The 13,812-nt window shown below is 57.9% G+C and overlaps 1 protein-coding gene across 5 annotated transcripts in view; it reads right to left on the bottom strand.

The window, feature by feature from the left end:
• Positions 1-10,102: 10,102 nt before the first annotated feature.
• Positions 10,103-13,812, bottom strand: part of SH3TC1 (SH3 domain and tetratricopeptide repeats 1) — a 49,741-nt gene continuing 46,031 nt past the window's right edge. For all 5 annotated transcript variants that reach the window (XM_060148776.1, XM_060148774.1, XM_060148777.1 and 2 more), the window contains one exon: positions 10,103-10,461. In XM_060148776.1, the coding sequence (XP_060004759.1) occupies positions 10,204-10,461 (258 nt within the window). In that variant the 3' untranslated portion in view covers positions 10,103-10,203. The remainder of the gene's footprint in view (positions 10,462-13,812) is intronic.

Below are 13,812 nucleotides of genomic sequence, written 5' to 3'. Positions count from 1 at the left end.
ACTCCCAAGTCACCTATGGGCCCTGGCAAAGCTGGCAGGTATGGGTACAGGGAGGGCAGACCCCACCACGTGGGAGTCATGGCCCTGAGCGCTGAAAAGATCAAGGTTCTCTCTCAGGCTGCTCTCAGAGTCATCAGGGAGCTTTAACCAATTTTTTTTTTTTTTTTGACTGTACAGCGCGTGACATGCGGGATCTTAGTTCCCCAACCAGGGATCGAACCTGGGCCCCCTGCAGTGGAAGCGCAGAGTCTGAACCAGGATCACCAGGGAAGTCCCAGCTTTAACCAATTCTGTTGCCAGGGCCCCACCTTGAGCCAATGAACGAGAAACTCAGGGCAGTGCCCATGCTCGCTCCATTCCCGTGACCGTGTCACTCTCGGCTTTAAACGTGGCAGCCTTAGGATCTGAACTCGGCCACCTGGAGAGGCATCTCCCCCTTCCCCTCAGTTCTCGGGGGCTATGAGACGACTCTGCCGTCAGGGAGGACCCCAGCTGCCGAGGAGACCCACACCCCATTCCTGGATGTCACACTGCTGGCGGCCACGGTCCTGCCCAGGTCACCCGACATGAGCCCCCACTCCATTCACACCCCTCAGCTCTTCCTGGCCCCCGAACTGGGGTCCGGGTCCCTCTGACTGGCTGTCACCCCAGACACGGCCGCTGCACCGCGGGGAGCCACATTGGACCACCTTCCTCTCGCCCCCCTGCTCCAGTTCGCCTAAGAGAGTTTGATGGGTTTCAGTTTCCAGAGGGCAGGGCGTGGGGCGTTTATCGGAACCATCACCCTCCTCTGATTCACAGCACCTCCGCCGGACCGTCTGTCTTCAGTGGACCCTTGACCGATTTTTTTAAAAAAGACTTTATTTTTAAGGGCAGTTTTAGGTTCACGGAAAAATTGAGGGGAAGGCACAGAGAGTTCCCATATACCTCCTCCCCACAGAATGTTCAGCCTCTCCACCGTCAGCATCCCCGCCAGGGTGGTCCCTTTGTCACAGTCACTGAGCTACAGTGATACATCGTCATCGTCCAAAGGCCACAGTTTACGTCGGAGTTCACTCTTGGTGCTGTGCTCTCTCTAGGTTTGGACAAATGTATCATGACATGTGTCCATCCTTACAGAGTCACACAGAGTGGTTCTATTGCCCTAAAAACTTCCTATGCACCACCTCTACATCCCTCCACCCACCACCCTGGGCAACCACTGGACTTTTTCCTGTTTCTACAGTTTTTGCCTTTTCCAGATGTCCTATAGTTGGAATCACACAGTCCGTAGCCTTTTCAGATGGGCTTCTGTCACTTAGACATATGCATTTAAGGTCCCCCCCCCCCACCACCATGTTTTTTAGTGGCTTTTTAGCCCTGGATGGTAGCTAGTTATCTATCCATCACCTACTGAAGGACATCTTGGTGGCTTCCAAGTGTTGCCAATTACGAATAAAGCTACCATAAACACGTGTCTGCAGGTTTTTGTGGGGATATAAGATTTCAGCTCCTTTGAGTAAATACCATTTGATTGCTGGAGCAAATAGTAAGAGTACGTTTCTTTTTTTTTTTTTTTTTTTTTTGCAGTACGCGGGCCTCTCACTGTCGTGGCCTCTCCCGTTGCAGAACACAGGCTCCGGACGCGCAGGCTCAGCGGCCATGGCTCACGGGCCCAGCCGCTCCGCAGCACGTGGGATCTTCCCGGACCGGGGCACGAACCCGTGTCCCCTGCATCGGCAGGCGGACTCCCAACCACTGCGCCACCAGGGAAGCCCTGTTTCGTTTTATTTTTTAAAACTGGGCTTGCGAATAGTCCAATCAAGTCTAACATTTACTTCTTTTTTTTTACATTTTAGTTATTATGAATTGTAACATGCATACATAAAAGTGTACACATTGTAAGCAAGGCAGTTTGATGAATTTTCACAGACACATTCGTATAAGCAGCCTTATCAAAACCCCTGACAATACCAGCACCCCAGAAGTTTCCTTGAGCCCCTTTCAGTCACTAAGGATAATCGCTATGAACTGATTAGGCCTGTTTTTAAGAGTATGTTTAGTTTTGGAAGGGACTGCCGCGCCGCCTTCCGACGTGGCTGCACCATTCTGCGTTCCCACCAGCGGCGAGCGAGAGCTCCTGCTGCTCCGCGTTCTCGCCAGCGTTTGCTGTTGTCAGTGTTCTGGCTTTCGGTCGCTCTGATCGGTCTGTGGGGCCCTAATCCAAAGTTAGTAGGGAACTGCTTTTTGGGGTACCTTTTCCCATCTGTTAATCTAGGCTCATAATTGTAAAACTGTTTTCATCCCTTTAGCCTTTGCTCCGAACCGTCCAAGCCAAGCCCTTCTGGGATTAAAAACAAAGCCCGCTCCATGTCAGGTGCTTCCAAGTCAAGATGGGGCAGAGAGAGGGGGCGAGAGGGGTGCCGTCGGGGCAGGGACAGGCTCTGGACTGCAGGACATAACCCCGGAGACTGGCCAGGACGGGAGAATCTGCGCCACCTGAACCAGCGTTTCAAGATAACAAACGTCATATCAGTGGTGTCAGACCGTGTGCAGCGTGTGTAATCTGTTCTTCTCGTTTAATCAGTATTTATGAGATTCATCTAATAATGGCCCTGATTCCTTCACTTTCACTGCTGGACGGCATCTCACTGCACAGATCAGGATGCACGTAATTCTCCCATTGGATGTTGATGAAGTCTTCAGTTTTTCATTGTATCTGTCAACTTTTGCTGACAGATGCAAGGCAACAAGCCATCTCAACACTTAGTGGGTCTATACAATGACGCTTTTATGTAGCTCAGGCGTCCCTGGGCCACCAAGCAGCTCTGACTGGGCCGGCCTGGCTGGGCCGCTGAGCTCTCTCATGCCCCGGTGGCCAGCGGGCGGCTGCGTGATCGCATGATCTGGGACGGCCCTGCTCACGGGGATAGCGATCGATGAGGGTACCTGGGTCCTCCTCCTTGTGGCCTTTTGCTCTGCAGGAGGCTCAGCTCTCTCTCGTGAACGAGTCATTGCAGCCAAGCCCCGGTGCACAGCGTTTTTCGAGCCTCTGCTCGCATCCCACGTGCTAATGCCCGCTGGCCGAAGCCACTCCCCTGACCAATCAGGATTCAGTGTGCGGGAGGGAGACTCCACCTCTTGAGGGGAGGGAAGAACTGTGTCCGTTACCTTCTGCCACGTTTACCATCACGAAGCCGCTTCTGTGCAATCCTACGCGTCCCTGGGGCCCGTGTGAGGTTTGCTATATATGAAGGTGCCGTACTGCTCTTGGAAATGGCTGTGCCTGTCCTAATCTCAGCAGCAGCGCATAGACACTACCCTGTCCGCGAGCTCACCAGTGCTTCCGGTGCTCTGGGATGAGCGGGCATCTCACTGGCTGGAGCTCATTGACAGGACTGCTGGTTGATGCTTTGCAAACTTTATTGGCCAATTTGCTTTCTGCTTCCACAATTTGTCTGCTTCTATGTTTGTCCCTTTATGCAAAATGACTCTGTGTGTGTGTGTGTGTGTGTGTGTGTGTTTGGTTATATATGATGTTTGAGATTATCTATCTTTATATACAGTTATATGTGTATACAGTTACATTATTTATTATATACACGTGCATATACATATGTGTGCATTACACATAGCGTGTGCGCACACACGCACACACACACACAGATTGTTACCACTGCTCTGGATACATGCATTGCAAACATCTTCTCCAAGCTTGTGGCTTTTTTTTTTTTTTCCTGAGCTGTCTTTTCATGCACAACTTTAATGGTAAACAGACATCAATCTTTTCCTCTTGTGCTCTTTGTGTCTTGCTGGAGACATTCTTCCTTAGCCTGGCTCATGGAAATATTCTTTTTTTTTTTTTTTAAAAAGCTCACATCATTTCTTCTTTCCATATTTTGGTTTTTAATCTGACAGGAATGGGTATTTGAGGAGGCTGTGAGGTAGGGATAGCATTTCATAGGTGGGCAACTCAGTGCCCTTAGGTGGTAACTCAAATATGTAACTTCTCCCTGAAGATCTGCACACTTTATACCGTGTCCACATGCTGGGTAGTTCAATTCTAGGCTTTTGAGTTTTTCCATAGTTATTTCTTTATCCCTGTCCCAATACTACCCTGTATCCATGAAGTAACTTTGTAATAAACCATTGGATCTTATAGGGCAAGGATTCTGAACTGTATGATTTTCCAAATGGCATTTCCTAACTCATGTCTGTAAGAACGAAGTTGACTTTCGTTCCCTCTTCTCCCAGGAAACTTGGCTTCGTAATCATCCTAAAAGCTGTCTGAGGCTCGTCTGGGGTTTTCTGTGTAAACAATTTCCGTTGGTGAATAATGGCCGTTTGTTTCTTCTTTAACAACCTTTAAACCTATTTCTTTTTCCTTGGTTTGCTACGTTTTCTGGGACCTTCAAAGCGATACGGACTAGAAGTGGTGGCGGAGGCCACCTGGCCTCATCCTTGAACTTACGGGGAACACGTCTTAGGCTCCACTAAATATGGTAGAAAACCGTTCTCAGGTCGAGGGGGTCTGCTTCTTATTTGCTGAGAGGATTTATCGCGGGTTGGGTGAAAGAACACGCAATGCGTTTCCTGCACCCGCTGCGGTGGCTCTGGGGGTCTTCCTTCGCTCTGTCGGCTGGGGACTGGGGTGAGACATCAAGGCCTGTGAAAGGCCACGAGGTGAGCAGCTGAGCTCACGGAGGCCCTGGCCTCCTTCCAGCCAGGACCCATCCGCACACAGAGGGCTGTCCCCAGGGGCCTCTCCATCTCGGCCACCCTATCCCGGGCAGGGCCCTCTGGCCGTGTCCAGGAAAGCAGACGTCCAGGCCCGCCCATCCCCCAACTCAGCTCCCGGATCCAGGCCATGTCGGGAACAGGCGTGTCTGCTCGTGCTGGACAGCAAAGCCTGTGGTGTGCAGCCGTGACCGCGCTCTGCGGGGTCCTGCCTGCTGGCCTCAAGGAGGCTGCCCGGCCGCCTGGGTAGCAGCCGGCTCACGGCGGGATGCACGATGCAGGCAGGGGCTGCCCCACGGGGTGGAGGGGAGAAGGGGGCCTGATCCTGGGCCTGTCCCAGTCCTGCTGAGGGGACCTGCCACTCCCGCTGCCCTCCCCGAGGGGCGAGCCTGCCGGAGGAGCCTGAGATACCAGTGTTGCAAGAGCTGTTTCTCCCTCCCTCTGACTTCTCTGGAATCCCAGCCCCGCCCTCCCCTAGCCTCACGGCCTCCCCAGATTGAGAGGTCCCTGGAGAGGTCTCCTCACCCTGTGGATGGGGCACCCGGAGCCGTCAGAGACGTGGAGCCCACCCTGTCTGTGTGCTCCCGGAGGGACGGCCCCCGTTTCCTGGAGACGCCCCTACCCTGCATTCCCCTTCCTGGGACACAGGGCAAACCCAGCCCGAAGCCACAGGGATTGTGAAATTTTGGTTCTGGCCGGCGGAGACGGCTGGCCTGTTGAGCACAGTCCTGGGCAAGCAAGGGTCATGCTTGCGCCACAAGCGACTGCACCCGGGGGAGAGGGATGCCCCTCAGAGCCCCTCATGCCCATGGATCCAGGCCCACCCCAGAAGATTGCCCTCTGCTCCATGACGGAGGCCCTGAAGCCCAGGCTGCCCCGGGGGCTGCAGCTGTGCCGGAGGGTGGCTGAGAGCCTGGGGTCCTGACACGCGGGCCCCCCCGCCCCCACCTTTACTCCTGGTGCAGAAGCTGAACTTCAAGGCCTCACACATGGACGTGTAGAGGCTGGAGAGCATGGGCAGGTGGGTTGTGGGAGGGTGAGGATGGAGGTCTGCGGGGAGGCCAGAACGTGGGTCCTTCAAAGTGGGGCTCCAGGCTGCAGGGACACCTGGGGCGTGGCCTTGGTATGCGTTATCTGTGCCTCATAATAAATAATTATAAACGTAGTGGCTAAAAGCACATCCGTTTACTATCTCACACTTTCTGTGGTCAGGAGTTGGCAGAGATCTCTGCGCAGGGTCTCAGCAGACTGTATTCAAGGTGTCAGCTGGGCTGTGACCCCATCTGAGAATCAGGGGCCCCTTCAAAGCCACGTGGTTGTTGGCAAAATTCGGTCCCCTGTGGTCGCAGAGCAGAGGTCCCCATACCCTTGAGGGCTACCAGCCGGGGACCACTCAGCTCCTTGCCATGTGGCCCCCTCTATAGGAATTTCACTCCATGGCTGTTTGCTTCTTCAAGCCTGTAGGAGAATTTCTGCAGCTTCAAATCTCTCCCCGCAGGGAAGGCTGGACCCTCTTCTAAAGGGCTCACCTGATGAGGTCAGGCTCACCCAGGGTAATTCCTGTTTGAGTGACTCAGAGTCAGCTGATTAGAGACCTTAGTTACATCTGCAAAGTCTTTACCTTTGCACATACATTACCTAATTATGAGAGTGAAATCCCATCACATTCCCGGTTTCACTCAGATTATACTGGCCCTTTTAGAATTCTGCCTTGGGACTTCCCTGGTGGTCCAGTGGTTAAGACTCTGCGCTCCCAATGCAGGGGGCACGGGTTCCACCCCTGGTCAGGGAACTAAGATCCCACGTGCCGTGCGGCACAGCCAAAAAAAAAAAAAAAAAAAAGATGGAATTCTGCCTTCCCTCTGGGTGAAAACACATCTTCATTCACATCAACGCTGGTGACCTTAAACCTGGGAGAAAATGCTAGGTGTTTATGCTGTTGTTAATCTCGTTAACAGTCTGACGAGGAACGTACCCCCTTTACAGATGAGAAAAACGAGGCTCAAAGCACATTGGCATATGAAGGGCACATGAAGGGTGCCTTCTGCTGGATGCTTCAGGTCACACCAGGTTAGAGGGAGGTAAAGCCTGGACTTGACCTTGCACAAACAGACCCCCACCTGGCTGCCGACAGGTCCCACCACCTACACAGCCTGTGACTGACAGCCCCTCCCCAGCCAGGCGCTGGGCATCCAAGGAAGCACAAGCTGACTGCTCTCAACTCCCCCAAAATGCGGTGGGATCACGGACGGTACAGACCCTGGTCCGAGGGACATCTTACATCCCCTGAAGACTCTCAGACTCCGTTCAGGAGGAAGAGCTTCCGTGGCCTGCCTGAAGCCCTCGCTGATGGAGAGCTCCCTTCTCCCTGAGGTAAGCTTCCCCTTCTCTTGAGAACTCAGCCGGAGAATTCAGCTTCATGCCGAGACACACCCACCTCCTTGCAGCTCCCACCCGCCCGTTATTCGGAGGTGATGGGTTGCTGGGGCCCCACCATGATGACGAAGATGACAGATACGCACATACCTGAGATGTCACTCTCCCTCTCTGAGCTTCAGTTTCCTCATGCAAAGCTGGGGGCCAACCTGAACTTGGTTCTCCAAAGGTGGAGACAGCGTGCTGGCAGGGAGATTCAGGGCCTCGTAGTCAGGAAGGGTGCTGTGTGACCCTGGGCAGGTTGCTTTCCTTCTCTGTTTGGGAAAGTGAGTGGGAGAGTCTTCAGGGACCCCCCACAAGGAGCGTGATTTTTATCCCCAGCCCCGGGGACTTCTCCAGGAGGGGCCCCTTCTCCCTGCTTCCATGGCTCCGCCCTGTGCCTGGCCCACGGTCGTTACTGAGCATGTGCAAGTAAGTGCACAGTGAACCTGAGTGAGAAGGTGACTGGATGGACCCAGTGGAGACACTGTTTCTAAAACTGGGGCAGCAGGGCTTCTGGGCTGTGTGCCTACTGTGCGCCAGACGCATGCCCATCTCACGCCTACTCTGCTGAAAGAGGAGATTGGGGCCTTGCTGCCCGGGGCCCCGGCCACCAAAGGAACAGAGAAGGACCGGAGCCCAGTTGGACTGGAGCCCAGCTGGCCTGGGGCCCACGCCAGCCGCGCGCTGGCCTCCAGCCGCCTGCTTCTCGCCTTGGCCACAAGCGGGGGGCCGGCCACCCTGTTCCGCGTGCCTACTGTGTGCGGGCACAGTTTCTCTTCATGCTCAGAACCTTGAGGGAGGGTTTGGTTTTGGTCACAGATGCAGAGGAGACTGAGGGTCTGAGAGGCCGAGAGACTCGATCAGAGTGACTCAAGCTTTGGTTCGGGGCTCTGCAGCCTGCGGTTGCTGGAGCCCTTCCCGTAGCAATAAGCACCGTTAATAGGAAACAGGCCACTACTGGCCTGGACCTGGCCCTGCGCTGAGCCCTCTGCCTCTCGAATACTCACTTCAACCCTCATCCTCGCTTTAGCTGCGACCAGACTGGGGCTCAGAGAAGTAAACTTTCTCACCCCAAAGCCCACAGCCTCTAAGTGGGGAGCTGGGATTTGAACCCAGATGTTGGACAACCGAGCCTCGCCTGGACCTCCAGGTCTGCCGCCCGAGGGCAAGGGGTCCCAGGAGGCCAGAGCCCCCAGGGGGGGCCTGGGGTGGGGGACCGGGACCCCAGGCGGGAGGGGCAGGGGCACGACAGCTTGTGGAAGGCACGGGTTCCGAGGCACGTGGTGGGCCAGGAGTGAGCCGGCCACCGTCCCCAGCCCATGCGGCGAGGCTGCGGGCCCATGACCTCAGAGAGCTGCGTCCTGGGGTTACTGTGATGGGGCTTCCGGCTGCATCCAGCGCAGGTCACCCCGCCTCCGTGTTTCCAATTACAGCTGGCCCCCTCCTACCTTCCACACCCGCCCATCCCACAGAGAAGGCAGCCTGGGGTCAAGGTTAGATGGAAGGTTTGTTGGCAGTTCTGCTGGGACCAGCTCCTTCCCCCAGCAGTTGCCAGTTCTGGAAGCTCTCTGCTGCCCCCTGGTGGGGGAGGCCTGGGAGGGGCCTGCAGCGTGGCAGGGCCGCTCTGGGGCTCCCCGACCCACCCCAGGACCAGAGGAAGGATGATGGAGCCCCCCTGCCCTCCTTCCCCGGGCCTTCCAGGCGCTGCATCCCGGGCGCAAAACCAAACCAGGGCTCTCCTGCCTCGGGAGCCCCTCTCCAGGCTCCGTTTTTTTCTGTTAATGGGGAGGATGGGAAGTACAATGACTGCTTCAGGGTCCGGGAGATTTCTTTGGGGACACGAAAATGTTTTGGAGCTGCGCAGAGTGGTGGCCGCACAGCAGTGCGAAGCCCTAGGCGCCACTGAACTGTTCACTTTAATGGTTAATTTCATGTTACGCGCATTTCATCTCATGAAAAAGAGAAGCTTCGGGACGTCCCTGGTAGTCCAGTGGTTAGGAATCCAAGCTTCCACCGCAGGGGCGTGGGTTCAATCCCTGGTCGGGGAACGAAGACCCCATAGGCCACACAGCCAAAAAAAAAGAGAGAGAGAGAAGTTTGGAATAGTGCTGTGGGGGGGGTGAGAGCCACGGGGGATGCCCACGGCCTCTGAACCTGGCACCCTGTCTGGAAGTCGGGGAGCTGAGTTCAACCCTGCCTAGATTCCTGGTCCTTGGTGGGTTGCTGGGAGGGAAGGGGAGAGAGAGGGCGGGGAGGGCTGGGGTAGACGGCCCAGGTAAGCCTTTAAATACACTCCGCAGTGGACGCCATGTCGGGCTGGAGGCCCTGACACCACGTGTCCTGAGGGCCGACTGGGGGCTGGAGGTGGGAGTGGCCAGGCTGGGCAGGAGGACAGCCAGGTGGGGGGCACTTGGACTCCCTTCTCCTGTCTCCATCACTTTCAGGACACAGAACTGGGGTAGAGAGGTATGGAACCATGTACCCGCGCTTGGGTCCTAATGGGACACATCACATGGGGCAGGCTGGCAGAGTGGTGCAGTGGTTACTATGCTGGGCTCTGGAGCTCTGCCCCTACCTACCTGCTGTGTGACTTCAGGCAACAGACCTAACCTCTCTGTGCCTCTGTTTCTTCAACTATAAACAGATATAACAGTCCCGACTTCACAGGGTGGTTTGAGGATTAAAGGCAGACAGAGCACGGTGCTGGACATTCAGTGAGGGTCCAGGGAAGGGAGAAGAGGCCCAGGGAATCCCACCACCTGAAACTGGGGTTTGAGGGAAGGACTTGCCCAAGGCCACACTGTGAGTGACTGGCTGGGGGGACCTGGCCTGGGTCGGCTAGACTCACAGTCCTGCCCGCTCATACCCGAGGACGGGATGCAGCAGCAGGGTGGCCCCCGGGGACAGGGCCCAGTCCCCAGACACTCCCGAGGAGGCAGCCCATGGAGGGGAGCCTGAGGACTCCAGGTTTCGGCAAAAAACATTTATTGCTATTTGACCCCTGCCCTCGTGCCCGCATTTCCCAGGAAGCGAGCCCCCTGAGACACTGGGACAGACGGAGGCCACGGCTCAGGACGGGGGCCCGGGGACCAGCCAGGCCGCCCGCCCGCAGCACCGCCCAGGGGCCAGGTGTCCCCGGCGGATGTTAAGCTCGGTGGCAAAGGTCCGAGCCTTCTGGTGGAAGAACAGGGACTTCTCCCGGTCCAGGAGGAAGTTGTGGTAGATGGCAGCCAGGCGCGTGTAGATCTTCATCTGCGCCCTCTTGTTGCCCAGGTCCACGGCCGCTGCCAGCGCCAGCTGGTAGTACCCGGCCGCGTCGAGCGGGTCCTGCCGGGGAGACGGCATGTAATCAATAGGACGGCTCGCGCCGGCTGCTTTGGGGGAGCTGTCTCCCCCAAGGCTGTGGCCTGCCTGCCTCTCCAACCCCAGGGCTGGGCCCGCGACAGAGCTCCAGGGGCACAGGACGCTTCATCGCCCCAGACGGGCCACACCCGGGGCTGCCTGAGAGCAACTGGAGGTCTGCGGGGGCCTGGACTGGTGTCTCGGTGGCCCTGGTCCCTCCTGTGCTCTAGACCCACTGGTCCTCCCCCTTCCTGGAGCCAGGGTCTCGAACCTCGTAGCACCCAGCGTCCCCTCGTCCTGGAAGCCTCTTCCCTGCTCACTCCTGGGACCTGGGGGGACATCTGTGGCTTCCCCTTGAGCTGAGCTGGGGTCTGACCGGCTGCTCTGAGAGCCCCCAGCAGGGCTACCCCGGCCCAGGGTGGCCACGGCTTGACTCCCTCCAGCCCACGTCCACGCTGATACCAGCACGAACGGCCTTCCCCAGGCCAGGCCCAGCGCAAAGCCGCTCATGGGTGTCATCTCAGAATCCCCTGCAGCTCCAAGGGGGCGTGCCTCCCCCCAGGTCATGGGATCCCGTTTCAGACACATCTTTGCCTCAAACCCAGCGTTCCCAGGCTGGGATGTCCCCCACCCCCGCCAACTCCTGTCTCCCACCCCAGCATCCCCAGGTCCTCCACCCGAGGTCACCCAAGGGACTGCCCTAAACCCAAACCCAGCCCGGCCACCCCCTGCTCACAATGCCTGCCCAGGACAGAGGACAAAGTCCAATGTCACCAGCCCTGGCCCCTCACTACCCCCCCGCCCCCCGCCGAGCAAGGACCCAGAAGACAATTAAAGCAGGTGTGTGTAGCAGTTCAGCGACACTGTCCCAGCCCCGGCCCCGGCCAGGTACAGGACCCTGTGTGGATGGCAGGGACGGGGAGGCCAACACGGCGGATTCTGGAACTACAGGACCACAAGGGTCGACCAGCACTGAAACAGAGGGAAGCTGTGGGAGCCTGGGAAGCACCTGACTCAGCCTGGGGTGGGATGGGAGGGCTTCCTGGAGGAGGAGGCATCTCAAATAATGGAAGGAATTGGCCAGAGTGGGCGGTTGGGGGTGGTGGTGTGCATTCCTGTGCACGTGTGCACATGTGTGTGTAGAGGCTAGCGGGTGGCAGACCCAGAATTCACACCCAAATCTTTCCTAGTCCAAGCCTCGCTCTTTCAGCTATGACCCACCGCACACAGGCTAAAGATGGTCCTGCCTCTGTCCAGGTCCTCTTTCTCCTTCCCATCCCTGCCCCACGCAGGAGAGCCCCTTGGTCACACACAGGGCACAAGGGGGCCGCTTTCCCTCCTGGGCACGTGGAGAAGGATGGGAGGTGAGGCCTCAGCGTGGTAAAGGCAGGCGTGGCCTTGGCAGGGCGATCACAGTGAGGCTGTGGATGGTGGTACAGCCTGGGAAGCCCATTTGGAGGGAAGCGAAGGCGTTCTCTGCCCCTTGACCCCAGCTGCCCAGCCAAGGGAACCTGGCCTCAGCTGCAGCCCTGCCCTTTCCTTCCTGCCCGGAGTGACTGTGAAGGGATTAGCCCCTGTCCCCAGGGCTCCCTCCCAGCGTCAGGGGCCAGCGAGCGTTCCGCCTGGGCTTAGATCAGATACCTGGGGTCTGGAACTGACCCTGGCCTGGCTCACCCCCCCTTCCCCATCTTGGGTAAATCTGTTCACCTCCCCAGCCTCAGTTTCCCCTTCTTGTTTTGAGCTGAGGAACCTCACACGGCTCCCTGCTGAGGTGCAGAAGTGATCATGCAGAACCTGGGGTGGTACGTGCTCGATGTGGCCCTATCCTCAGACCGTCCAGGGCCACAGGGCTCGGGGCGAACGGAGAGGTTGGCTCAGGAGAGGCTGGCCCCAGTCGCTCCACCACCAGGCCCCCGGCCCAGGAGGGGGGCCCTGATGTGGAGAGAACGAGCAGGGTCGCAGGGCCCCAGGGTGCCAGGGTGTGAGTCTCGGAGGCCCATGCCCGCAGGGCAACAGGGCTGCAGAGTCCCAGGCGCTGAAGGCGAAGTGCGCTATTCCTCATTCTACCGTAATTAGCTACCCACTCCTGGCCTCAGTCTCCGCCCTGTCCTGTGGACTCACCAGCTCCTCCTACAGCAAAGCATTTGAAGAGCCAACCACACAAATCCCGGACAGCACGGAGCCCAGACAGCATGGAGTCTGGACAGAACGGAGCCCGGACAGCACGGAGCCCGGACAGCACGGAGCCCAGACAGCACGGAGTCTGGACAGCACGGAGCCCGGACAGCACGGAGTCTGGACAGCACGGAGCCCGGACAGCACGGAGCCCGGACAGCATGGAGCCCGGACAGCATGGAGCCTGGACAGCATGGAGCCCGGACAGCATGGAGTCTGAACAGCAAGGAGCCCGGACAGCATGGAGCCCGGACAGCACGGAGCCCGGACAGCACGGAGCCGGACACCACGGAGCCCGGACAGCATGGAGCCTGGACAGCACGGAGTCCGGACAGCATGGAGCCCGGACAGCATGGAGCCCAGACAGCACGGAGTCTGGACAGAATATAGCCCGGACAGCACAGAGTCTGGACAGCACGGAGTCTGGACGGCACAGAGCCCGGACAGCATGGAGCCTCGACAGCATGGAGTCTGGACAGAACGGAGCCCGGACAGCACGGAGCCCGGACAGCACGGAGCCTGGACCCCGGTGGGGCTCAGCCGCAGGGGTCATCACTGCCCTTGGGATCCCCCAGCACTGCCTGGCTCTGACAGAGCAGAGGCTGCAGTGACCACTTCTGACCACCATGTGTCACCAGTGCACAGCCTGGTCTGCCCTATAGACGGGGACTGGGGGTTACCTGCAGGGAGTGGGGAAACTTCCAGGGCCACGCCAGCTCCTAGATGCCATTAGTTGGGGAGGGGAAAGGGAAGTGCTCAGCCCCTAGGCTGGGGCACCCTCACCCCTCAACCAACACAGAGCAGGGACACTGTGCAGGTGCTGTGCTAGACGCAGAGTGGGGGTGACGGGGGGTGTCTGCCCATACGGGGAGTGGCGGGGAACAACAGAGGAGACATTTCCAGGCCCTTGTCTGCATCCACGGCGGGGCTCAGAGACAAACGGAAAAGCGGTCCCCTTCTCCTCCCAGTCCTGTGGCACCCCACCTCGAGCCCCAGCTTCCCTCTCTGTGAAGTGAGGTGATAACAGTGCCCCTACCCCCATCCAGGTGATGTGAGGATTCCAGGAAGGAAGCGCTCTGCACAGACTGGCGAGCTTCCTGGAGGAGATGCCAGGGTTTGGGTTGCACCTTGCAACGTGGGTCTCTGGGAATAACGGCGACC

This window comes from Lagenorhynchus albirostris, chromosome 4 (assembly GCF_949774975.1).
Source record: "Lagenorhynchus albirostris chromosome 4, mLagAlb1.1, whole genome shotgun sequence".
NCBI lineage: Eukaryota > Metazoa > Chordata > Mammalia > Artiodactyla > Delphinidae > Lagenorhynchus > Lagenorhynchus albirostris.
This window is presented reverse-complemented; position numbering and strand designations above follow the sequence as displayed.